Consider the following 25404-nt stretch of genomic DNA (forward strand, 5'->3'; position numbering starts at 1 on the left):
TAATTAATTAATTTTTTTTTTGTATTTTTCTGAAGCTGGAAACGGGGAGAGACAGTCAGACAGACTCCCGCATACACCTGACTGGGATCCACCCGGCACGCCCACCAGGGGGCGACGCTCTGCCCCTCAGGGGCATCGCTCTGCCACCACCAGAGCCACTCTAGCACCTGGGGCAGAGGCCAAGGAGCCATCCCCAGCACCCGGGCCATCTTTGGTCCAATGGAGCCCTGGCTGCGGGAGGGGAAGAGAGAGACAGAGAGGAAGGGGGGGGGGTGGAGAAGCAAATGGGCGCTTCTCCTATGTGTCCTGGCCAGGAATCGAACTCGGGTCCCCCACACGCCAGGCCGACGCTCTACCGCTGAGCCAACCGGCCAGGGCCAAGGGGAATGCTTCTTGACCTGTCCGCTTCTGGTGTTTCACTGCTGAGTGGTACTTCTTTAGAGAACACTGGAGCTAAAGGAGACCTAGAAATCATATAGTCAAATCTTCTAATTTTAAAAATAGGGAAACTGGTGCACTGTGTACATGGTGTTGTATTGAGTTGTACACTTGAAACCTGTGTAGTTTGGTGAACCATGTCAACCTATAAATTAAAAAAAAGTAGGGACACTGAATTGAAGGAGATTACACTATATAAATCGTGTGGCTGCTGACAGAGCTGAGACTAGAGTCTGTGCTTGGTGTCCCGTTCCCGTTCCCATGCTGTCCTGTGTCGCTGTGTCTCTGTGCTTATCTACTTTATCAGCCTCTTCAATCTCTTGTTTTTCCGTGAGCTTAGAAAGTGGATGGAATCCCTCAACATGAGAGTGTCCCGGGTTCTCTTTAGCAAAGTGAAAATGACTAATAGAAATAGGTTTTAGTTTGTTTGTTTGCTTTTTCAAAACGTTGCTTTTGGCTGCTCCGAGGTCATTTTGCCTAGTTCTCAGGTTCTGGCCAGGAAGTTGGGAGCACAGGGGTGCTGTTCGCTGGGACAGGAACACCACAGCAGCAGGGGCTTTGAGTGCCGAGTTCAAGAGTTCAGGCTTCAAATGACCACTTCCAGGCGCCTGTTAGACATCCATGGAGATGCTGAGGACGCAGTTTGGACATTGACTCTGCAATTCAAAGTAGGAGTTGGGGCTAGAAGTATGCATGTGGAAGGCGAAAGAACAGGCGATACTTAGAGCTGTGTGCAGTACTCAGAGACCACCAGGTCTTTGGGAGTGGACGGAGTGAGGACGCCCAGGAAGCAGGCAGTCATGGGGAGCTGGCCGGGAGAGTGAGAATTAGCAGCTGCCGAGCGTGGAGGAAAGCCGGGAGGATGGGCACTGCCCTGGAAGTCTAGTGTTTGAAACAGAAGGGGGCAGCTGACGGTGACATTGTCCAGGGCTTCTGGAGATGAGTCCCTTGTGGCAACCTCTGTAGACGCTGCGCCCTGTCGCCACTGGACGGGTGGCTGAGCGTGCATGTGCCTGCAGGGATGCACCGTTAGCCCCTCTTCCTTTTTTACCTGTAATACAACCCAGCAGAGATGAAGCAGAATAAAAATAAACAGTAATCGAGAGAAAAGAAAAGTGACTTAATGGGAAGAAGCAAAGACCAGTGAGCTGCTGGATCTGTATGTCGATGTGGATGTGGCCCGATGTGTGATGTGGCCTCATGTGTCTGGGCGTCAGGGACTGGAAGACCCCCACCCCCAGCTCTGCTTCCCTCTCTCCTGTGGGACCCAGTATGAATATTCCCCACTTTATCTCAGTTTCCTCATCTGCGAGATGGCTGGGGTACCTAGTTCTCAGAGGTGTTTATCGTGGCATAAATCAGCTGTTTGTAAAACATCGAGTGTTTATAAAAATGACCTATAATTCACTGGTCCTTCCCTTACCTGTTCTTTTATTTAAGAGTAGCACCTCGTGTGTACGTACCACTCATACACTTGAGGAAATGGGTGGGACTGGAGTCCATACATGTGCCTGGTTCTGGGTGCCGTCAGTCTCCTGTGCTAATTGTACGTCTTGAGACCCTAGGCCAGGCATGGCCAACATCCGGCCCATGGGCTGTATCCAGCCCACATGAGTTTATGCGGCCTGAGATTAAATTTTAATATTCTCCGCTACTTTAAAATCTCAGCTACTCAGAAGCAGAAGCGTCTTGGATTATTGGAAATTGAGATTTTTAAGGAGATAGTGATATGCAGAAAAGAATTCTGCGTGTGACTAATCTAGGGTTAACTTCCAATAATTGGTTGAATGGATTCGTGATACTTCTTTATTTTTTAAAAAATTCCATTATAAAGATTTACAACTTTTGTACTCGTCTGTACTCGATATGCATTGTTTGACGTTTAGTGGTGATGTGAAACCCACATTCTTTTAAAAGGCGGAGTTTGCCAGTGCGCACCCAAGGTCAAACAATTCGTTATTTTTGTGGTCAAGTGTGCTGAATCAAGTGGCATTGTAGCATAGACAGTAGCTGCAGTTGATAACTGAAAACGTGTCCAGGCTGTTTGTAAAATGAAATAATTGTTTTATTTGCGATATAACCCCTTCAAGCTTATTCTATTAATTAAATATTGTTTTGATTGATTGTGATACAGTTTGGATATTTATACGGTATGTAATTATATTTTCATTAAAATATTTTTATTAAAATAATATTGTATATTAAAATTGCTTTTCACTCATTTATTCATAATCAAATTACATAATAAAATTTTGTTTACTTAAACGAATTTTTGTATTTAACATTTTTTAATTTTAATATTTCGACTGGCCCATGATAAAAGTTTTCTTTCTAATCTGGCCCTGGGGCAAAAACTGTTGGCCACGCCTGCTCCAGGCCCTAGAGATATCAGGGCTCCTGTTGTCACTGAGGCCTCGCTGCCCTTGTGTGTGCACTGTCTCAGCCTTCCCGCTCCAGGGGTGTGGCTGATGGTTCCCCAGCCCGTGTGTGGGGGTGTGTGTGTGTTCTCTCGCCGTCTCAGCCCCTCCGCCCGTAACAAGGTGGCCCTGCACACCGTTTTCCTGAGTGCTGCTGTTTAGCCGTTTGATTTGGTGAAAGAGCGTATGCTGATGGACTCGCTCCTTCTCTTCTCTGGGACAGGCCATCTTCCCATTTACCCGGAGGCCTCTGACAGCGTGTGCCTGGCCTGGAACTACAGGGACGCCCTCGCAGTCATCTGGGCACACGAGTGCGTGGTGTGCTTCTTCGCCGGCCACACCCACGACGGCGGCTACGCGGAGGACCCCTTCGGCGTACACCACGTCAACGTGGAGGGGGTCATCGAGACGGGCCCCGACAGCCAGGCCTTCGGCACGGTGTACGTCTACCCTGACAGGATGCTGCTGAAGGGGAAAGGCAGGGTGACGGACCGAGTCATCAGCTACAGGCGGGAAAAGCCCCTCCAGCCTCAGTCTGCTTGACTTGGTCTGTAGGAAGAGGGACGCCAGCTCTGTCTTTCTGTTCCTTCGCCCCACCCGAGTCCTCCGTCTCATGTTTAGTTTCCTGTGGGCATTACAACATGTGTTCATTAATGCTTCGATGTGTGTGGGCTCAGACGTTCCGAAGTATTTCCGGACTGTGTATCCCCAGCTGAAAAGCAGAAAGGAAGTGAATGGAACTGGCAGAAATGAGCTAGGGGGTGGGGGTTACTGTCATCAAGACAGATTTTATTTCAACCTTACCTGACTTTTTTTTACATTTTTACAAGGACGATATGCTCACGTATTAGCTGTGTAACTTAAACTTCGTGGGAAAAGAGAAGGAGTAAGCTCAGGTCACGTTTCCCCATGGAACCTGCTATGCATATGAGCTCTGGACAGTTCTGCGCTCAGAATATCCATCATGTTATGCTTTCATGGGCTTGAGTTCCTGTTCTGTACAAAACCAAACTGTCAGGTTACTTCGTAGGTAAGTGAACGGTGCTTCCGTGGACACGGGTGTGCCGTCCCCTGTGAAGCTGGTGGAGGGCCACAGAGGAGCTGGGTGGGCCTCTTGTGATTGCAGCCAGAGTGGGACCTTGTTTCGAGCCTCCGCGTGCCTGCCCACATGGTCTCCAGGCCACCTGCCAGTGCTGCGTGAGGCTAGCGGCTAAATGAGCTTACCTGTGACTCTCCCTGTAGATACATAGGACATGTTTAACGCAGTTGTCACACGCAGCAAGGCTCATTTGCAGATACACTTACTTACTAGGTGACAGGTAAGGACTGTGAAGTGTAGAGAAAGTCTCATTCAGGGCTTAGAAACAGAACTAGTCAATACGCGTGCTTGCTGAGCTCCTGGCATTATGCAGGTATACAGGAGCGTTTTCTGTGGCTACTGTGACGTGACCACAAACTTGGTGGCTTGAATAACACATATTTGCTCTTTACAGTTCTGGAGTCAGAAGTCTGAAATGGTTATCTCGGCTAAGATCGAGGCGTTGTCAGGGCCCCACTCCTTCGGGGGCCTCGGGGGGCCTCCTTCCTTGCCCCTTCCAGTTTCTGGAGCTGCCTTTCTTGCGTTCCTTGGCTTGTGGCCCCTTCCTCCACCTTCAGAACCAGCAGGTAGCATTTCCAAGTCTCTCTCTGCTCTGTTGTCCCCTCACCTTTTCCTCTTCTGTTCGTGTAGCCCACTGTCTCTCTCTGTCTCTCTCACAATTGTGATGGCAGTGAGGGCCCACCCAGATAAGCCAGGGTCACCTCATCTCGAGGTCCGGAACTCGCTCACATCTGCAAAGCCTGTTCTGCTCTGCCCGGTTCACATGCGTAGGTCCGGGGGCTTGGCCCGGACGTCCTCGAGGCCGTTCTCCAGCCTGCAGAGGGGACCGTACACACTCCTTGCACTCACACTGTGTGCTGGTGGGGGCAGGGCAGGTCACAGGGGCGAGGGAAGGCCGAGGATGCAGGGCATGGATCTCACTTGTGTGCAGGGGTTACAGGTGACTTGAAGGAAGAAAGATGGTTTAAGTGGGTGTGGGAGTGCATCTCAAGTGATGGAAGAGCAGAAGATGAGACACTGAAGGATATACTAAGCTTAGGAGAGGCAAGAAGTGCTATGACGATTCCCCAAAGGGCAGGAAATAAAGCAGGAAACGGCTGGTTCGGGCCGTGTGGAGACCGAGTGGCAGCCGGAGAGGGACTTGAGCTTGCTGCACAGTGCGGGGACTTGGGTCTTGAGCTGGGCCGTGTGGAGACCGAGTGGCAGCCGGAGAGGGACTTGAGCTTGCTGCACAGTGCGGGGACTTGGGTCTTGAGCTGGGCCGTGTGGAGACCGAGTCACAGCCGGAGTGGGACTTGAACTTGTTGCACAGTGCGGGGACTTGGGTCCTGAGCTGGGCCGTGTGGAGACCAAGTCACAGCCGGAGAGGGACTTGAACCTGCTGCACAGTGCGGGGACTCGGGTCCTGAGCTGGGGACTCGGGTCCTGAGCCGGGCCGTGTGGAGAAGACCGAGTCACAGCCGGAGTGGGACTTGAACCTGCTGCACAGTGCGGGGACTCGGGTCCTGAGCTGGGCCGTGTGGAGACCGAGTGACAGCCGGAGTGGGACTTGAACCTGCTGCACAGTGCGGGGACTCGGGTCCTGAGCCGGGCCGTGTGGAGAAGACCGAGTCACAGCCGGAGAGGGACTTGAACCTGCTGCACAGTGCGGGGACTCGGGTCCTGAGCTGGGGACTCGGGTCCTGAGCCGGGCCGTGTGGAGAAGACCGAGTCACAGCCGGAGAGGGACTTGAACCTGCTGCACAGTGCGGGGACTCGGGTCCTGAGCTGGGGACTCGGGTCCTGAGCCGGGCCGTGTGGAGAAAACCGAGTCACAGCCGGAGAGGGACTTGAACCTGCTGCACAGTGCGGGGACTCGGGTCCTGAGCTGGGCCGTGTGGGATTAGATCTGTGTTTCGGTCCAGCTCCAGTGGCCGTGGTGTGAAACAACGCTTGCGTACCTCCTTTAACAAACATCTATACAAGACTCGGCATTGCATGAAAGGCTGTAAAATATGTGGTCAACTCCAGGCTCACTTTCACTCCTGACACGTGGCTGGTGCTGATACTTCCTGAGTGAACTAGTTCCTGCGCCTCGTGAACCAGCGTCTTCACTGTGGAGTTTGATGCCAGCCTGTGTAGAAAAGTTGCCATCCGCCTGCTCTGAAACAGCTCTGACCAACGGAAATACACTGTGAGCCACATAAGTAACCTAAAATATTCCAGCAGTCACATTTTAAAAAGTAAACAAACAGATAAAATGAATTTTAATGTATTTTACCTTAATATAGCTAAAATATTTCAATCCAGAAAAATACTGCAATCCAAAAACTTTTACATTTTTTAATACTATATCTTTAAAATCTAGTGTATATTTTATACTTACAGCATCCATTGGGACGTTGACTTCATTGGAAACATTTGACCTGTATTTCGATGTCAAGTTTGCAGTTGAAGGACTAGATTGACATACCCAGGTTATTCCAAACATACTTAAAACAGGTGTCCCAAACATTAATAGTTTTTCTAATAGGCTAATGAATGCTTTTAAATTAAAATAAAAAAGAAGAAAAACGTTCTGCCCTCAGTCTAGACACGTTTCTAGTGCCGGACGCAGGGTGGCAGTGGTGCGGTATTGGGGGCGGGGCTCTAAAATGGCCCCCTCGCTTGCTTTTGATATTTTCCTAAAACTGTGTATAGATGTTGGTCCTGTTTTCTATTTACAATGTAATTAATACTCCGTTTCATTTTTGGTTCCAGGTTCCTTTATTTTCCTTTCTTCCCAAGACCCACCCATTTTGTTCACCTGGATCCTCGTTCAGTTCATGGCCCTGTCCCGTTAGAGGTGGTGAGATTCGTTCAGGGGTACAGCCCTCTCTTGAACCTCTGTTCCTATCATTAACCAAACCCTGCTTCCCCTGTTTTAATCACGTGTAGCCCTTTGTGAGCACTTGGTATTTTCAGAGCTTTCATATTATCTAGGGTAAGTGGGAGATCCGCCGTTAACCCTCTGATAGGTGAGGGACTATCCGCCAGGAGGTTTTTATATATATTTGCCCGAGTCACAGATAGGAAGCCCAGTTAGAATTCATGCCTTAACTTTTTTCCGGCTGTCTTTCCTGCGACTCTGACATGGTAGGTGGTCCAGCCCCGCCTCTCTGGTCCCATCCCACCCTGTGTTGTGCTGTAGTCAGCCTTGAAAAGTAGTGAGGATTAACAAAATAAAATTCATGGTTATGAAAAATGGAGACTTCATTTGCAGAAGAAGGTTCCTCATTTAAATGACCGTCTTGCAGTGAGTGGGCCAGGAGGAGCGCATCTCCGCGTGGACATAGACGTAGGCCCACGCGGTCAGCGGGGACAGAGCGATGACAGTGGCCACAGCCAGCTGAAGTCTCCCACCACCTGGCTTCCTATAAGGACACGAAAATTATAAGTGAAAATCCAGTGAAGTTACAGATGGCTTTGAAAACAAGTATAAAGACAGAATTCAGTAAAATACATCCTCTTTTTTGTAAGATCTCTTTAAAAATTTTTTATTGAAAAAGAACATTGATCTTAGGAATTCTTTATTCTTTATGCAAATTCTTGTCATTTATATGTATGATTTGAGGAACTGAAGTCATTGATGAATTAAGCAATGTTAGAATTAGTCTTGTCATAATGATTCTGTGCCCTGCTTAAGAAGATGCTTCCTCCTCGGGGTCTTGAGAAGACTGAGTTGTCTTCTCCAGAGGTGTTAGTGTGTAGCGTTCATGTTGGGTCTGTAGTCCTCCTGGAATTGATTTTCATGGAAGTTGTAAGGTAGGGTCCTGTTGCTTTTCTCTCGTATGGATACATAGATGCTCTAGCACTGTTTATTGAAAAGACTGCCTTTGGGTACCCTGTCACTCTCAGTGCCACTGTGTCATAGGACACAGAGAGTGTCTGTATGGTAGGTTGTGTGTCTAGGTTCTATTTTGTTTCATTGATTTATCCTTTTGCCAATAATAGGTTTAGCCTGTACTGCCACAGGATATTTAGGTCTTCTTTAATTTCTCCCTTAATATTTTATAGTTTTGTGTGTACATATTTTACATGTCTCTGTTACATTTATTCCTAGGGAGTTGATTTTTTTACCCTTGAATCAAGTGTGAGGCAGGGAGGCAGAGGGACAGACACCTGCATGCGCCCCGACTGGGATCCATCCAGCAACCCCTGTCTGGGGCTGATGTTCTGCCCATCTGGGGCCGCTGCTCTGTTGCTTGGCACCCGAGCTATTTTTAATACCCGAAGCGAGGCCATGGAGCCGTCCTCAGCACCTAGGGCCAACTGGCTCATTCTAGCTGTGGCTGCGGGAGGAGAGAAGGATAGGGTGTGGAGAAGCAGATGGGCATTTCTCGTGTGCCCTGACTGGGACTCAAACCCGGGACTTCGACACGCGGGGCGGATGCTCTACCACAGAGCCACAGGAATTGTTTTATCTTGTTTTAAATAAACTTTTGTTATTATTTTGTTATTTGCTGATAAAAGGGCAGTTTATTCTATTATATTGACCTAGTATCCAGCAATCATGCTAAACTCACTTATTCAAATAACTTTTTAGTACTTTTTGATTTTTCTATGCATGCAGTGTTACCATGAATAATGAAAATTTAGGTTTTCCGTTTTAATCTTTGGGCCTTTTATTTCTTATTCTTGCCTTATTGTACAGGCTAGGACAAGTGCTAGAGCAGTGTTGAGAAGAAGTGTCAGTAGCGAGTAGCCGGGTCTCATTGCTGCTCTCCGAGGGAGGAACGGGTCGCCTGCGTACCGTGAAGCATCACGCTTCGGCAGAGATACCCTTTGTCAGGCCAAGTGCCCGTGTGTGCCTGTCTCCTAAGACCTTTGATCACGACTGGAAGCTGAATTGGATCAAATGCTTTTTTATATAGATTGAGAAGATAGTTTCCTTTTATTCTCTTACCGTGGTAGAAAACATTGATTGCTTTTCGAACATTGCAACTAGCTGTATTCCTAGAATAAATGCAACCAGGTGGCTGGATTATATATTGCATTTAATTTGCTAATGTTTGTTTACCATTTTTCCATCTGTGGTCATAAGTAAGATTTCCATGTATTTTTTTAAATTGTTTTATTTTTATTTTTTTGTCATGTTCTTGTCACGTTTGGTATCAAGAACATTTTTCTTCTGATAAAATGAATTGCAAAGTATTTTTTCATTTTCAGTTCTCTGGAAGAGTTTGTTGAAAGTTGGCATTATTTCTTCCTAAAATGTTAGATAGGCTTCTCCCGTTATGCCATTTGGTCTAGAGTTTTCTTTTAGGAAAAAATTTAAATTACTGACTCAATTCTTTAATATTTATGGGACTGTTCTGAGTATTTCTGGTGTGAGTTTTGATACATTGTAATTTTTAACGAATCTGTCCGTTTTTATCTACATTTTCAAGTTTATTGGCAAAAAAGTCACTCACACTGTCCTTTTATGGTTTTGCAGGATCTCTTGGACATGCTGGGACATTCCCGATGTTGGTTGTCTGTGCCTCCCCCCTCTCTGCCCTTCTTAGGCCTGTCAGGCCTGTCACTGTTACAAGTCATTTCAGAGAATGAATGTTTGACCAACTTCATCCTCTGTTTTTTTGTGTCAACTTTCATTTCATTGGTTTCTGCTTTTACATTTACTTCTTTTTTCTTTGGGTTTAATTTGTTCTTTTCTTAACTTCTTGAATTGGAGAATTCCTAAGTTTTTGGAAACTTAGCTCATTCACCCTCTCTTGCTCTTTAAATGTATTTATTTAAAGCTATAATTTCTCCCCTAAGCATGATTTTTGCTGCTTCTCACAAACTTCAGTACACAGTAATCTCATCACTGCGTTAGAAATTTTTTCTAAAATCCATGTGATTTCTTTTACCCAAATATTGTTTGGAAGTGTATTTCCTAATTTCCAAACACACAGTGATTGTCTAATAATCATTTTTGTTTATTATGTCTAGTTTAGTTGTGCTGTGGTCAAAGAATATTCTCTGAAATTTTGGGGGCTTATTTTATGGCCCAACATACTGTCTTTCTGTAAGTATTCAATGTGAACTTGAGAAGAATGAATTCTGCTATTCTTGGTGCTGGTGTTCTGTATGTGACCATTACCTCAAGTTTCTTATTGTGTAGGTCAGATCATCTATATCTCGATATTTTTGTTTGTTTTCTGCTACTATTAGTGACTGAAAGAAGTCTTATAACAACTTTCAAAATGACAATAGATTTTTTAGTTTTCTTTTTTTAGTTTTTTTTCCCCCCCCCCGCTGTCTTTTCCTAAAATGGTGCAGATCAGTTACGCAAACAGAACGGGGACTGTCATGGAAAACGGTCTCTCTGGGCTCCTTTTTGACCGCAGCAGCCATGTGGAAGCAGCTGCAGCTTTGGTAAGGGCCACCTTTTTTAGTTCTGTTGGGTTTTTTTTCTTTTTTCTTTTTTTCTTTACAGGGACAGAGAGAGTGAGTCAGAGAGGGATAGATATGGACAGACAGACAGGAACGGAGAGAGATGAGAAGCATCAATCATCAGTTTTTCGTTGGGACACCTTAGTTGTTCACTGATTCCTTTCTCATATGTGCCTTGGCCACGGGCCTTCAGCAGACCGAGTAACCCCTTGCTTAAGCCAGCGACCTTGGGTCTAAGCTGATGAGCATATTTTTTTTTTATTTTGCTCAAGCCAGATGAGCCTGCGCTCAAGCTGGCGACCTCGGGGTCTCGAACCTAGGTCCTTGGCATCCCAGTCCAACGCTCTATCCACTGCGCCACCACCTGGTCAGGCTTCTGTTGGTTTTTGTTTTATCTATTTTGAGGCTCTGTTCTTAGTTATATACAAATTTAGAATTGTTGTTATGCATCTGACATAATGGCTTATTTTACCAGATAGCCAAAAGGAAATGAGATAATACTGGATGGGTTTTTTATACCATCACACGAGGATAAATTCTAAAGGGTTTAAATGTGAAAATGAAACTGTACGTATACTAGAAGAAAACATACATGACTTTGAAACCTGAGAGGAAAGATTTCCTTTGACCCCACATCCAGGAGCAGGAAGGGAAAGGATTGATATATTTGGTTACATTAAAAACAAGACATTTTCATGGCAAAGTAATGTATACTTTGCCTAAGCGAAATAAAAGGACACCAAACTGTAAAAACATTTTTCCTTGTGTTACAAAAGGTTAGGAGCCATAATCTATATAGAAAGCTTCTAAAAGCAGAGGAAACTCACAGCTTTAAGGAAGAAACAGGCTAAACCTACATCTCTCAGAGATGAACCAATATTTTATATAAAAAAGAAATACAACTGGTTTGTAATCAATGTGAAAATGTGCTCACCTCTGCTTCTAATAAAAATGCAAATTTCCTGCCCATTTCCCAACTGTCAAAATTTCCCAAATTCAAAATTTTGACAGTATCCTCTGTTGGTATTCTGTTTCATAGCAAAAGGTACAGTCTAAGCAGCAGAGGACTGGATAGGCTGTGGACTTCTCAGCAGAATAGGGAACTCTGTCCTACAGAAAGAGCTCTGTGACTTAGTAAGGGAAAATCAGAGCGAGGACAGCTGTGTGTGACCTGCCCCCACTTATCCAAGGCACGCAGAAATACAAATAAATGAACGTGTTTGCTCCCTGAAATAACCGGGGAAGGATGAACCCGAAAACCAGAGGAAGCTGCACCTGTAGACAAAGGCAGGGTGTTGGGTTGGCGGATCAAGAATCTAGAGCTCTTTGAATAGACGTCGTCTTGTAGATTTGACTTTGGGACCAAGTAGCTATTTACATACTTATAAAACAAAACCTATTTTTAATAAAGGTATCCCTGGAAATGGAAGTAAAAAACTTAACTGGATTCACTTGGTAGCATTAGCATACAGAGTAACTATCCCAAATAATTTGAATATATATTCCTTAGAGCAGTGGTCCCCAACCCCCGGGCTGCGGACTGGTACCGGTCTGTGGGCCATTTGGTACCAGTCCGCAGAGAAAGAATAAATAACTTACATTATTTCCGTTTTATTTATATTTAAGTCTGAACGATGTTTTATTTTTAAAAAATGACCAAATTCCCTGTTACATCTGTCTAAGACTCACTCTTGATGCTTGTCTCAGTCACGTGATACATTCATCCGACCCACCCTAAAGGTCGGTCCGTGAAAATATTTTCTGACATTAAACAGGTCCGTGGCCCAAAAAAGGTTGAGGACCACTGCCTTAGAGGGATGTTCCCTAACAACAACAAGGACAAACCGGAAACTCTTGTCTTCAGTAACCATTGTTATTCTGAGACTGTGTTTGTATTGTGAGGTAAGTCCAAGGAGCCAATGTTGAAGACACTGAGACCAGAGACTCTGACATGATTAAAAGGAAAGGCAGATGTAAGATTGCTGATAAAGTTAAATGAAAATCTGTGTTTTTGAATTTGAATTGCTAGGATCAGTATGAACTCACAAGGTATTTTAAGTATATATGTAATCATATTATCTTTATATGTACAATTATGTACAAATTGCACATGTATGTGAATGTTCTAGCTTGTTCCACGGAGAAGAACCCATAACCAATCCACTAGTGACAAGCACTGCTCACGCCTGGATCGTGACCTCTAAATCCCATTACCTACTAAAAAGTAATCGGCTTTTTGGAAAAATGGTTGATTTCAGGTATGGGGCATAAAATGTACAACATTATCCTGGAACATTGTGTCATATTGGAAAGCAAGAAAGAACTCAAAGGTTACTAGGGTCCTGTCAAAAAGAACTCAGGATCCAAAGCTGAGTAAGTGCCACTGGCTGAAGTTGGACAGTTGAAGCATCAATAAAGATACCATCTGTGGACTGAAAAACATCAACTATGTTGAGATCCCTGACTACAATGATGATACTAACGCAACGGAAACAGATTGGTCACTTTTGGAAGATGCCCAGGCATGAACGATTTATTCTGAAAACTGGTAAATTAGGGATCAACACTTTCTTTGCCCTTTTCATCTTATGATTTGTATCTCAAAGAATTGATAAGTGGAAGTTTCTCTTTGTAGATCTTTACCAGCTATTAATCAACGAATGGTATAATTAGAATAGCACCATTTGGCAGCTCAAATGAGTTAATGGACTTAGGCAATGATCATTAAAAACTATTAACATTACAAAGAAACAGCTAGGCATTATGTATATTATGATGGAAGTACATATCACCCCTGAAATAGTTTTGCTTAGTAGTGATAATACCAGAATCTAGCCAGGCCTCTAGATCTACCGGTAACTACCAATTTATTGGAAATACAGAGCACAGCACAGAGGAACAAGCATTTTCAAGACAATTCGGGAAATGTAAACACTGACTGGAAAACTCAGTTCTGAATTATATATTTTGAGTGTGATGATGGTAGACTGGTTATTTTTTTAAGTGCTTATCTTGTAAGTATGCATACTGAAATATTTTCAGATATAACTATGGTTTCTGGGGTTTACTTCAAAATCTTAAGTATGGAGAAGACTGATTTAATGAAACAGGATTGGACATATATACTGATGATTGTTTAAGCTAGGTGATAGGTACACCTGACTCATTAGTCTCTGCTTTTTTATATGTTTGAATATTTTTTAAAAATAATTAAAAAATCCTTTTTCTATAATGCTGGCCTTAAAGTCTACTTTTTTAAATTAAAATTGCTATACTAGCTTTCATTTGGTTATGGATTGTATAGTGTGTTTTTCCATCTTTTACCTTTCAATCTTTTTGTATCTATAAGGGGTGTCTTTTGTAAGCAGTGTTTAGTGAGTTTTTAATCTTTTTATCCACTTTGAAAATCTTTGATTCTTAATTGGAATATTTGGAACATTTACATTTAATGTAATTTCTCATATATTTGGGTAAATAAACTCTAAACATATACTTCCTATTTCTCCTCTCTGTTCTTTTTCCCTTCTCTTTCCCTGCCTTGTACTCTTCTTTTCTTTTAGTGGTTACCCTAAGGAGTACCACATGAATCCTTATTAAAGTCTAATATAAATTGATATTTTTACTGCTTCCCAATTTAAGGATCTTAGAACACTGCCTGCATTTATCCCTTTCCAACTAATGCTACTCTTGTCATGCATTTATTATTTTTATGTTTGAGTATCATAAAACATCATTGTGCTATAAGGTTAGTATTCATTTACATGTACTCACGCTTTTTTTTTAAATTTGCTCTTCATTCCCTAAATCTTCGAGCTTCCTTCTGAGATCATTTTCCATCTCCCCAAAGAACATCCTTTAAGTTGGCAATTCCCTATGATTTCACTGGGCCACACAGAAGACTGGTTTCATCATTAGCTTTCCTTAGGGAAGGAAATAACTTCTTTCAAAAGATTCCTGTGTATATTTGTGTTTCACTAGTCTCCCTTTCCTACTTGATCTGATCAACCTTGAATACACCTTTGAATTGAAAACTTACTTCGATGAACTGTGGCACAGACCCATCCATGCTGTGATAATCACCAGCCCGAACAGCTCCCTGTAAAAATAGCATACATTTCACATTTCTGAAGTGGTTACCAGTGAGATACGTATTGTCCCACTACTTCCACAACACTCGATTCTGCTGATTGTTGGGTGACTTCCCCCAAGAGATAGAGCATCTACAGAGTGCTTTCAAGCCTGGCATGACTCATAAATTACTTTTCTCTGATGTTTAATAAAAATAAATTTCAGCCTTGGCCAGGTCACTCAGTTGGTTAGAGCATTGTCTTGAGGTGCAAGGGCTGCAGGTCCAGGCCCCAGTCAGGGCACGTATAAGAATCAACCAATGAGTGCGTCAACAAGTGGAACAACAAATCTATATTTCTCTCTCTAAAGTTAATACATTAAAAAAAAGCATGAAGCAGATATAAGCTCCATGACCGTTCCCCAAGTTAGCAGGGAACAAAAACCCAATGGAACAAAAGCACAGCCAGATCACTTCATGTCGCTGGGTCTCCAGAAGACAACAACCAAGAAAAGCATTTCAACTTGATCATGTATTTTACATTGTTTTAGAGTGTTTGGAGTTCGGCAGGTTGAGCACAAATGAGTCATTTGAGCACATATTGTGGAGACTGTCAGCTTTGTGGAGAGATGATTTGTATTGGGGGCCAGGCAAGTGATTTGGGGGTGGCTGCATGCTAGAAATGTTAAACACTTATCTTTTACATAGACTAAGAAACAATTATATTTGGCCAGAGTACCACTGGGAGTTCACCATACCGTATAGGCTCTTAAGTTGCAGGTGATTCAACCCATTTGGTTTCCGTTCTCATTGATTGAACCCAACCAGATCTAGTTTCCCAAGGATGCGGTCCTACAATGTAGCAGCGCCTTACCAGTGATGCGTAACTGACAGATGTTGGCAGATGTTAGCAGTGGGATAAAAAGTGAAGGAATGGGGCCGTTAGTGAGGCCAGGAAGTCAAGGGTGGGAGGAAGCAAAGGAGAAGTGGATAAGAATTGAGTGGCCATGACCAAGCGAGAAGACATGAGAGAGAATACAGCACCAGGACAAGGCTTGAGGGAGGCTGACCTCAGAGGTCGCTGAGCAATACCTAGTTGGTAAGAGTTTGGCTTGAACCAGAAACTGAGTCAATGCTGGTGGAATTTTCACCTTAATAGACTGGACTACTACTGTAGCGGTATTCATGCTCCGTTATAACGGGGCCAAGGCCCAACGCCCTGAGGGTAACATGTACTCCGTAACGGCTGCCCGGGGAAGTGGCCATGGAGTGTGGTAGACAGTGCTGGGTTCGAGTTCTGGTCCCATCATTTCTTCAGGTTCGTCAACTTGGAAAGGAGATAATACTTAGCCTGATTTTTCGTGGTGTAGGGGGAGAGACTACGTGACCTCGTCACGGTGACAGGTGACGTGTTATGAGGGAGTGGGAGATTTCAGCCCGCGCCCCTTCTGAGGGCCAAAGTTCGTGCTTACCTGCCTTCCTCCTCATGTAAGATGTCCCGCAAGGTGTGCAGCGCGAGGTGGTACGCCAGGCCAACGGCCCACACCGTGCAAAAGGATATGTGTATTGCAGAGACACTCTTCCAAATCAAGTTCCCTGCAAACAGAAATCGTGAGTCACACACGTCCCAGGGAGAACTGGACTCTGTGTGCTTTGCTGCAGTCTGCTGTCAGACAGCAGAGTAGGCGGGGTTCGGTTTTGTGTTGAGGGACATTGTAGAAGTTGAAGCAATGATTATAACTTTAAGTGGACAATGACTAATTTGGTTGTCCAGCATCCCCTTTTCCTGTGACGACTCTTACTGGGAAGCCCACCCCTCCCACGCTCTGGTCCCCAAAGTCCTACATAAGCTAGGTCAGTCAAAGCTTTTCATCAGTTGGTGACATTGTGTTAGCCCAGGATGAACCGATGACAAATCAGGGCCAGCGACTCAATTCTTGAGGCTTGTGGCTGTATCAGGGGAGTGGACTGTGTTCTGGTGGACTTGGAGTCTCAGGGCTACCGTGTGGGGCCCCAGACTGAAGTCAGTGCGACAGGCGGTGGAGCGGAGAGGAGAGAAGCTGAAACTCTGGCCCGCCTGCGCCTTCGCGGTCAAGTCTCCCAGGACGGCGACCTGTTAGCTTAGAGCCCATTTTAGGGTTTTTTTTTCCTTGCTTGCAATCAGTGGAGCCCTGACTTAATTAACACACTTGAAAGATGTGGGCAGTTCCAGGGGCCTGTGCAAGGAACCCCTGCACCTCGGGACGAGCTTCCCCCACTCCGGTGCTGAGAACTTCAAGCCCTACCAGGAGAAGCTGTTTTCAAGAAAGTAAAGAATAACTTGCTGGACTATTCTTCATTAATAAGAAAACGTTCGTAAAAAATGTAAAATGCATTTTTTTCTAAAGCATTGCTTTATAGTATAACTTGTCTAACTTCAGGCTTGTTGAGAGTTTTTAGGGCCATAAAAGGCAAAGCGGGTATGTTTTGTCCATACTTGAGGCAGGGTATCCTACGGGCAATACAAGCCAGCTATTTTGAGTGGTTTGTTTTTAAAACCTGGGATAGATATATATATGTAAGGAGTCCAGGAAGCAGGTTACAAAATAAATAAATACATGATAATGCCTCTGCTCTAGAGCCATTCATTCATTCAGAAGCATTTTTTATTAAGTATCTCCATTCAGAATCTAAGGTTCATACCTGTGACAAGAGGGTTGAGTCCGACAAGCAGGGTCAGCACTGCAGGGATTGTATACACAACCTGTTAGCAGAAATAACGGCAGTCACGTGGGTGAAGACGTATGTCCAACGTAGGAGGTGTTCAGAAGTGTTGAGGAAGTAAAGGAAGATGCTGACATCAGTGGCCACCACACTCGATTTACCTTAGGCTTCGGTAACGACCGAGGAGGTGGTAACCAGTGTTTCGATGGTACGCACCACGGCAAGCCTTCCTAGACTGTAGGCTAGTCCGGGAAGGGCGCATTATTCCTCGTTTGGGTCTCGGGACACACCTAATCTCTGCCAAGTTACATCCATGCCCAAACGGGCTTCCCCACTTGAATAAAAGAAAATGCTCTTTGAAAATAGAGCCGGAGTAGCCATAACCAGCCAGGTGGCCCTGCGGGGTCTGGCACCATGGACCCTCCAGCCCAATGTTCCTCCCTGCAAGTGGGGCCTCAGGAAATGTACTAACGATGGGTCAGATGTGCCGAAGAAGCCCCGGCTCTCCGTCTTGGAAACTGCTGGTAAGTTGGTTTGGAGTTTGGAGACTGGCCTGTGAGCAGGACCGATTTTCAAGCCTCATTCACAGCGAGCTGACTCTGGCCAAACCTGCTATTGCATGGGTGTTGCAGGAAGAGGGCAGGTAAGGAGATGGTCGCTTTACAGGAAGCATGTGGCTCTGCCTGGCTGGTGGTGGCGCAGTGGATAGAGATTTATGAGATGGCCTTTGAGTTAGACCTTGAAGCTTGAGTAGACTGTGACATACTGGAATTCCAGGGCAAAGGCACAGTAATTATTACAGATGGCCTAGGCTGCCAAGACCAAGCTGAGAAGGCGGGTTAGCCATACAGTGGTGGGCCTTGAATGCCCAGTTGGAGAGTTTCAACTTAGATACCTTGAGGAATGACAAAAGTTTTTAAAGTAGGAAGAAAAATGCCAGAAGTGTTCTCCATGGAAGACATTTCGAAGCAGCTAGGAGAGTTAGGAAGCTATCGCCAGGGTCCACGTGAGAGGCAAGGGAAGATGTCTGGGGACAGGGAGGATGTCTTGGGACGTGAGGTTTATTCTTCACATCACGTCAGTTAAGCTTGAAGTGAGCAGTAAAATGGACAGGTTCTGTACAGGTAAACAATTAGGCCTACCTTGGGCTTTTTGTTTGCTTTGTTTTTTATTTGTTTTTGTTGTTGTTTTGAGGGGATCTCAAAGACAGTAAGGGGCAGAGAGATGTTAGAAGTGACAGGTTTTGAGCAAGGATGATTCAGAGTGATTCTGCTGAAAACAAATCGGTGAGCAGGGGAAGCGTGGGTTTTGAGGGGAAGATGCTGGTCGGACCCATGGGTGTATTTGAGGAGCCAATGAGACACCCAGGTGAGGCTATCTAGCAGCCTTTTGTAAATTCAACATGAAGCGGTATATCTGAGACTTGCCTGCAGGGAAAAAGTGTTTGGAGCTAAGGATACAGACTAGGCTGCCGAGGAAAAGGCACTTTTTGATTCGGGGACGTGTGAGTCTGGACAGTATGAGAACACAGTTCTACTATTCTGCACTAAAAAAGACTGCCTAGAATTTTGCATTATAATTCCAAATGCGTTTACTTATTGCTAATCTGTACACGGTTGATGTTGTTGCAAAGCCTAAAATACTCTCATTGGTGATATTGTACAGTCTTCTGTATCTGTAGTGGAAGAAACAGGGCAAAATCCAGATATTTCAGAAAATGTGTGGAATGCCTTCCCTCCCCCCCCCCCCCCAATGGTTTTTATCAGAGCACCAGTTCAGTGTGGACTGTCGGTAGCAGAAGCACAAACTTTCAACTGGTCTTTTCTGGTCAGATGTTTGTTGGAGTTTCTGGGTAGACACTCATGAAGAGTGGTTCAGTTGACCTTGAGAGTTCTACTTTGTGTCTTCAAAGATGAACCCTCAGTTGGACCCTTTATTCAAAAAGAATACTGCTAAAAGACCCCCATGTCTCTGGAAGATTCTGAATTAACACGCACATGCACACACAGTGCCTTATCACTCTGACCCATTTCCCCCGAATACTTCAGGGGAAAGAGCTTACAAAGGATCTGATGTCTAGGTTTTTCAGCACACACAGAGCAGGGGGTGGCAGCAAACAGAGTGCTTGGTGCAGTTCCACAATTCCTTCAGACCTGGGAGCGCGGCTCATACTCACCACCCAGAGTTCTGCATCTGGATCGTTCACCTGGAAAGCCAAAAACATCAGGTATTAGCAGACAGGGCGTCAGGTTCCGACTGTCTCTGGTCTGCCCTCCGATTCATCCCAGCCACTGGGTACATGCCAGACACTGCCGTTGGCCCCCGGCAGGCACTGGGGATTCAGAATAGGAATAAGACATAGTGCAGGGGCAGTCAACCTTTCTATACCTACCGCCCACTGTTGTATCTCTGTTAGTAGTAACATTTTCTAACCGCCCACCGCTTCCACAGTAACGGTGATTTATAAAGTAGGGAAGTCATTTTACTTTATAAAATTTATAAAGCAGAGTTACAGCAAGTTAAAGCAGATAATAATAATTACTTACCAAGTACTTTATGTTGGATTTTCACTAAGTTTGGCAGAATAAATCTTTATAAAACAACTTACTATAGTTAAATCTATCTTTTTATTTATACTTTGGTTGCTCTGCTACCACCCACCATGAAAGCTGGAACACCCACTAGTGGGCGGTAGGGACCAGGTTGACCACCACTAGGGGGCGGTAGGCACCGAGTTGACTACCACCGGAGCGGCTCATGGTGGCAGAAAGGGCTTCTGGCTGAACACAGCAGATGGCTGGCACATCAGACCCACACGTTTTTGTAAAGAACTGTGCAGGAACTCCAAACAAAGCATGCCAAACCTAGAACGAGTGTTGTTAGGGGCCCTTCCGTCTGCAGGAATGAAGAAAGCCAAACATGGACTTGGAGCGCTAACTGTGCTATAAGGCAGTGGTCCCCAACCCCCGGGCCGGGGACCGGTACCGGTCCACAGAGAAAGAATAAATAACTTACATTATTTGTTTTATTTATATTTAAGTCTGAACGATGTTTTATTTTTTAAAAATGACCAGATTCCGTGCTCGCTTCGGCAGCACATATACTAAAAATGACCAGATTCCCTCTGTTATATCCGTCTAAGACTCACTCTCGATGCTTGTCTCGTAAGTTCGACAATTATATTTAAAAATACCAGTTTTTACGTTTGTCGGTCGCATAATTTTATTCGGTGCATTTATCCGTCCCACCCTAAAGGCCGGCCTGTGAAAATATTTTCTGACATTAAACCGGTCTGTGGCCCAAAAAAGGTTGGGGACCACTGCTATAAGGGGTTTGATTCAAATTCATGACATAAGCCCTGAACGGTGTTCAGTCTCACCCACTGGCTGCTTCTGCTCAGGCAGCTTTCAAAGTGACCCACTTGGAACCAGCTCCTACCAGCACGTGAAGGGGAGGGGGGCGCTGTGGTCAGAGGGACAGAGTCAGGTGGGTAAGAAACCTATCATCCAATGCCGATCAATTCCACCCTCCACCTGCACTGCACGCCCCCGCGACACTACGGGCTTGCTCGCTTGGCTTGCCCTGCACGGGCCTGGGGACAGGGGCTTGGAGCCCGGCGCCTCGGGGTGCCCCCCGAGCTGCTCCCCCACCGCCTTCCGCCTGCCTCCCGGGCCACGCCGCTGACCTGTACCAGGGCTGCCAGAGCGAAGAAGGCAGCCATCAGTGCGTTGCAGGCCCTCCAGACGGCCGGTGCCCAGCGCCCCGCGGCCGGCGCCATGGGCTCAGGCGCAGTGCCGGGCGAGCCACTACGGTCCTTCCGCCCGGATAGGCACGCCCCGCCCTGGCCTGCCCTGGCCCTGCCCCGGGATCCATCCGCGCTCAGGCGGGAAGGGCGCACCGGCGAGGAGGGCGCGCCGCCCGATCTCGGTGTGCTGCCCGGTTTCCCCTTCCGCAGACCGCGGCCACTGTCCTGCTGTCCCTGGTGCAGATGCAGGAAGCGAGCCCGGAGGACTGGGCGACTAGCCCAAGGCCGCACGGCCCGGCGGTGGTGAGGAGGCGCCTTTGACCCCAGAAAGGTCTACCTCCAATGCTTGTTATTATTAAAGCTACTTTTCCCACATAAAGAAAATAAAAAAGCGAAACCAGAGAGATGCGTGGGCGTTTGGTGTGTTTTCTGGTTCGTATTTATTTATGCACGTCTCTCCAAAGCTTGGGACTCGCAGAGCCCCGTGAGCATTATGGTAATTTCCTAGAGTGAGGACAGCTCTATTAGCATCCTGCACAGTTCACAGCTTTCCTGCAGCAGGCTCTTTATTTCCATGGGCTTTTTATTATTATTATTATAAAAGAGTATTTACATATTATACATATTTACAGTTCTTCTCCACCACCAAAACCAACAAAATGTTCCCATGCGTTGCTCATGAATTTCTTATGAAGTTAAAGACGCTGAAATAAAGTCACCGTTCTTCCCTCGCCTGTGTGAGCCTTTCCTGCTCTGTGATTTATCCCTCCGATGGGTCCCGGCCCGGGCTCAGTGACACACCCGTAGCCCCATCACGTCTGCGGTGTTGGAGGCGTCGCCCCTTCAGGTCACAAGCAGGACCCTTGTCCTTCCCTCCTTGAACTGATCTCCTCCTAAAGCTCTTGGGGAATTTTTTCTTTTCTCAGGTTCATTCCTTTCAAGGAATGCTTCTTCTGACATCTCCTGCTGAGTGCCTGCCCGGTCCTGTGTGAGCGCAAGGACCCGTGAACGTGGCTGGGTGGGTGTTCTCGGGGCAGCAGGCCCGCGCGTGTCTATTAACAGTGGCCACACGGTGGGGTTAAGTCGGGCAGAGGCTGGGCGGGCTCAGCAAGGGCTGCTGCTGCTTGGAGCTGGGTCAGGCTCCTTAATGAGTTCCACTGAAGTCAGCCCTGGGACTGGGGGTGGCGTGGGACCACCCTCAGGGTCCTGCTCCTTATCTGAAAAACAAATAAACAAAAGGAGAGGGTAGAATGTTATAGAGTAAATGTGGACCCCTGTCAGTTCAGGTGTTGCAGCCCTAAGCCCCAGGACCTTAGAGTGGTGCTGTAATTGGTGATAGGTCTGAAAAGAGGTAACTGTATTAAAATGAGGTCACTAGGGTGGGCCTTAACCCAATAGGCCTAGTGTCCTTAGAGGAAGAGGAGACGTGGACATAGCCATGGACAGAGGAAAGACCAGGTGAGGCACAGCAGGAAGATACCCATCTGCAAGCCAGTGAGGCGGCCTCAGAGGGAACTAAGGCTGCTGCCTGCCGCCTTGAGGGGAATCGGACCTCTCCCAGGGGTTGTGAGGAATCCTGGAGAGGCGACTTTCAGGGATGAAGGGCTGACGCCGGGACAGAAGGCATGGACCGATGCTCAGCACAGACAGAGGAGCCGGGTCAGGGTCCAGGAGCTCACCCTGCTGGGCGTGAGTGGGGAGAGCTAGGGCGGGACAGGTGGTGCAGGTTAAGATGTTCGGTTTTATCCCGAGGACAATGAAGAGACTCTGGAGCGCCTAGCTCCCACTGTGCTGACCTTTCAGCTATGTTAAAGACCACGACGATGTCACACCTGTCCCCTTGACCTTTAGAGCCTGACTCATTGAGGCCCTATTTGGAGATAGGAAACCTCTCTAATCCACCACTGGGCTGTTAGAACCGTCTTTGTCCGCAAGGTGGCGCACTGCTGCTACCAATGGAGTCAGCCGGCCCAGGGGCTCTGGGTGGAAGGGTCGGGGGCTCAGCGGGCTGGCTGGGCTTCCCCTTTGGGTCCTTCCGGAAGGTTGCGATGTAGGCTCTCTGAGTGGGGACCAGGCTGGTATCAGCCCGGGGTGAAGAGGTGCAAACAGAACTTTGTACCAGGAAATACTTGTGTCCCAACAGGGGAGTTGCTGGGAAAGCACTGAGCTTGGTGCTGCTGGCGGGACCTCAAAGAGCTCGTCGTCCCGAGATTGCAGCAAAATCAGATGCCCCGGAGAGGAGCCATCACGTCTGCTAATGCCGGAGCGTTCCCGCAGTAAATAAGAACGATAATGGCCATCCATTACTGAGTATGTCCTGTGAGCCCGGCTGCTGCCCTGCCGTCTCCTGGGCATCTGCAAGTCACACCAGTCCTGTACTCCACATCTAAGCACGGACCCTCTCCTTCTGGCCCCACAGCACCCACCCGCCTCCCGGGCCTACCCACCATTCCCTCCCTCTGTGAATGGCCCCTAATGCCACATATTCGGTGACTCCTGGATTGGTGGCCTAGGGCTGTCTTAGTAAATTACCACTAAGCTGCAGATTTAAAACAATAGAAATTTATTCTCTCACAGGGGTCCCTAGAGACGGGCTTAGCCGGAAGGCTCTGGGGGAAGTTCCTGTCTTGCCGCTTCAGCTTCTGTGGCTCCTCGTGGCCACCCCACCCCAGCCTCCTTCTGCCCCTACCCATCACCTTCTTGTGTCTGTGTGCCTCCTACCCTCGGCCCCTGATAAGACTTGTAGTTGGATTCAGGGCCCACCCGGATGACCTAGGATGATCTCATCTAGTGATGTTTAACTTAATTATGTCTGCAAAGACCCTCTTTCTAAAAAAAAGTCATGTTCCCAGGTTTCAGAGGTCAGGACGTGAACTGTATCTTTTCAATTCTACCTTCATAAAAGGTACCCGGGCACCCCTTCCTCCCCCTCCTCATTGATTCTCCCACTGATCCTGGGAGGCTTTGCTGCTCAATGTCCTTTCATTGTCATTGCCAACACCTAGGCCAAGCCATTAGCATTTCTTTCCTGACCTCCTCATTGGTGTCCCAGCATCTACCATGCTGTGGACTAGCCCGTGTCCTTCCCCCATCGTCTGGTCTTATATTGCGACCTTAACTCCCAAAGTGACTGGATTGGAGGGTAGGGAAGTTAAATGATGTCATAGGGGCTGGGCACTAATGTGATAGGACTGTTGTCCTTCTAAAAATTGGAAAGGGTATCAGAGAGATCTGCATGCACACACAATGGACAGACCATGTGAGGACACAACAGTAAAAGTGGGCCAACTGCAAGCCAGGAAGAGATCTTGCCAGAAACCAGCCCTGGCAGCTCCTGGGTCTTGGATTTCCCATCTCTAGAACTGCAAGAAAATACATTGTTGTCATTTCAGCCTCCCAGGCTGTGGTGTTTTGTTATAGCAGCCCAAACAAACTAATACACACTCTGCACTTTCTTCCAACCCAGTCTACACACTGTGGCCAGTAAGACACAAATCTCAAACCTGTGCTTAATCAACCTTCCTCCGCTCTCTTTCTCAAATGGCTCCAGCCCCTGTTCTGAGCGCTCCTGGATACAACCGTGAACAAGACAAGACACCTCCCAGTGGACGGTCCAATGAAGCTTACAGGCCAGCTGCTGCCGGGCTCCCTGTGGCTCTGAGGTCCTGAGGTCAAAGACCTCCACTGTGAACATGGTCTTTGAAGCCCAGCCGGTCAGCCGCCTCTTAGTCCCTGCCCATCTACCTTCCCCACCCCTCCCCAAACACGACATCTCCGGACTCAGCCTTCTCCAGCTCTCCGACATGCAGCTCTCCCGCCCTCCGGAGAGCTTCAGGGCACTGCGGCCCCTCCCGGCTGGGAGCCTCACCGTTCGCCTGCTGGACTCAGCTCAGACTCCTTGAACAACCCTGTCTCACGCTCTTTGCAGCTGTCACATGTCCCCTCGCAGCACTGGTAACAATGGCAATTCAATAAGTAATTGTGCAATGAGCTGTCTGGTGTCCGTGGATCCCACCAGCCTGCAAAGCCCCACGAGGTCTGTGCCTGCTTTTGTTTCCCGTTTTCTCAGCACTTCGTGAACGTAGCAGGTGCTTGTTAACTACTGTTCCAGGAACAAGCGAAGGCACGGAGGAGTGGCCCTAATCCGTACAGGCAACTCGTGTCTTCCATTTATTTATTTATTTACTTATTTATTTTTGTATTTTTCTGAAGTTAGAAGCAGGGAGGCAGAGAGACAGACTTCCGCATGTGCCTGACCTGGATCCACCCAGCATGCCCACCAGGGGGCGATGCTCTGCAACCAGAGCCATTCTAGCACCTGAGGCAGAGGCCATGGAGCCATCCTCAGTGCCCGGGCCAACTTTTCTCCAATGGAACCTTGGCTGTGGGAGGGGAAGAGAGAGACAGAGAGAAAGAAGAGGGGGAGAAGCAGATGGGTGCTTTTTCTGTGTGTCCTGGCCAGGAAACGAACCTGGGACCTCCAGACACTGGGCCGATGCTCTACCATTGAGCCAACCGGCCAGGGCCCTCACATCTTTTA

At 46.9% G+C, this 25404-nt stretch overlaps 2 protein-coding genes and 1 non-coding gene across 9 annotated transcripts in view; 1 reads left to right on the forward strand and 2 right to left on the reverse strand.

Annotated features, from left to right (window-relative positions):
- ADPRM (ADP-ribose/CDP-alcohol diphosphatase, manganese dependent) overlaps window positions 1-13330 on the forward strand; it is an 18081-nt gene extending 4751 nt beyond the window's left edge. Inside the window, exons 4-5 of one of the 4 annotated variants that reach the window (XR_010729581.1) lie at window positions 3079-3885; window positions 4349-6512. Coding sequence is in view for 3 of the 4 variants with exons in the window: in XM_066264294.1 (XP_066120391.1) it covers window positions 36-397 (362 nt within the window). In the remaining variant the exon portion in view is untranslated. Of the gene's footprint in view, window positions 1-35; window positions 6513-9409 lie in introns of those variants that run through there. The other 3 variants (XM_066264296.1, XM_066264294.1, XM_066264295.1) reach the window with 3 other exon arrangements.
- TMEM220 (transmembrane protein 220) lies at window positions 6334-21200 on the reverse strand. Of its 4 annotated transcripts, none has more exons than XM_066264303.1 (6): window positions 20805-21167; window positions 19296-19325; window positions 17099-17159; window positions 15889-16012; window positions 14387-14446; window positions 6334-7346 (listed from the first exon to the last, which is right to left on the reverse strand). In XM_066264303.1, the coding sequence occupies exons 1-6, from the start codon at window positions 20895-20897 to the stop codon at window positions 7211-7213; spliced, it is 504 nt and encodes a 167-aa protein (XP_066120400.1). In that variant the 5' UTR covers window positions 20898-21167; the 3' UTR covers window positions 6334-7210. The 4 variants fall into 4 exon arrangements, with proteins under 4 accessions (XP_066120400.1, XP_066120402.1, XP_066120401.1 ...); XM_066264305.1 differs by having other exon boundaries at window positions 6652-7346; window positions 19182-19325; window positions 20805-21172; XM_066264304.1 differs by lacking the exon at window positions 6334-7346 and adding an exon at window positions 7354-7708 and having other exon boundaries at window positions 19182-19325; window positions 20805-21200.
- Window positions 10211-10344, reverse strand: LOC136327432 (small nucleolar RNA SNORA16B/SNORA16A family). Its single transcript, XR_010729650.1, has one exon. It is a non-coding gene; the product is annotated as a small nucleolar RNA SNORA16B/SNORA16A family (small nucleolar RNA).
- Window positions 21201-25404: the final 4204 nt, after the last annotated feature.

This window comes from Saccopteryx bilineata, chromosome 2 (genome assembly GCF_036850765.1).
Source record: "Saccopteryx bilineata isolate mSacBil1 chromosome 2, mSacBil1_pri_phased_curated, whole genome shotgun sequence".
Lineage (NCBI taxonomy): Eukaryota > Metazoa > Chordata > Mammalia > Chiroptera > Emballonuridae > Saccopteryx > Saccopteryx bilineata.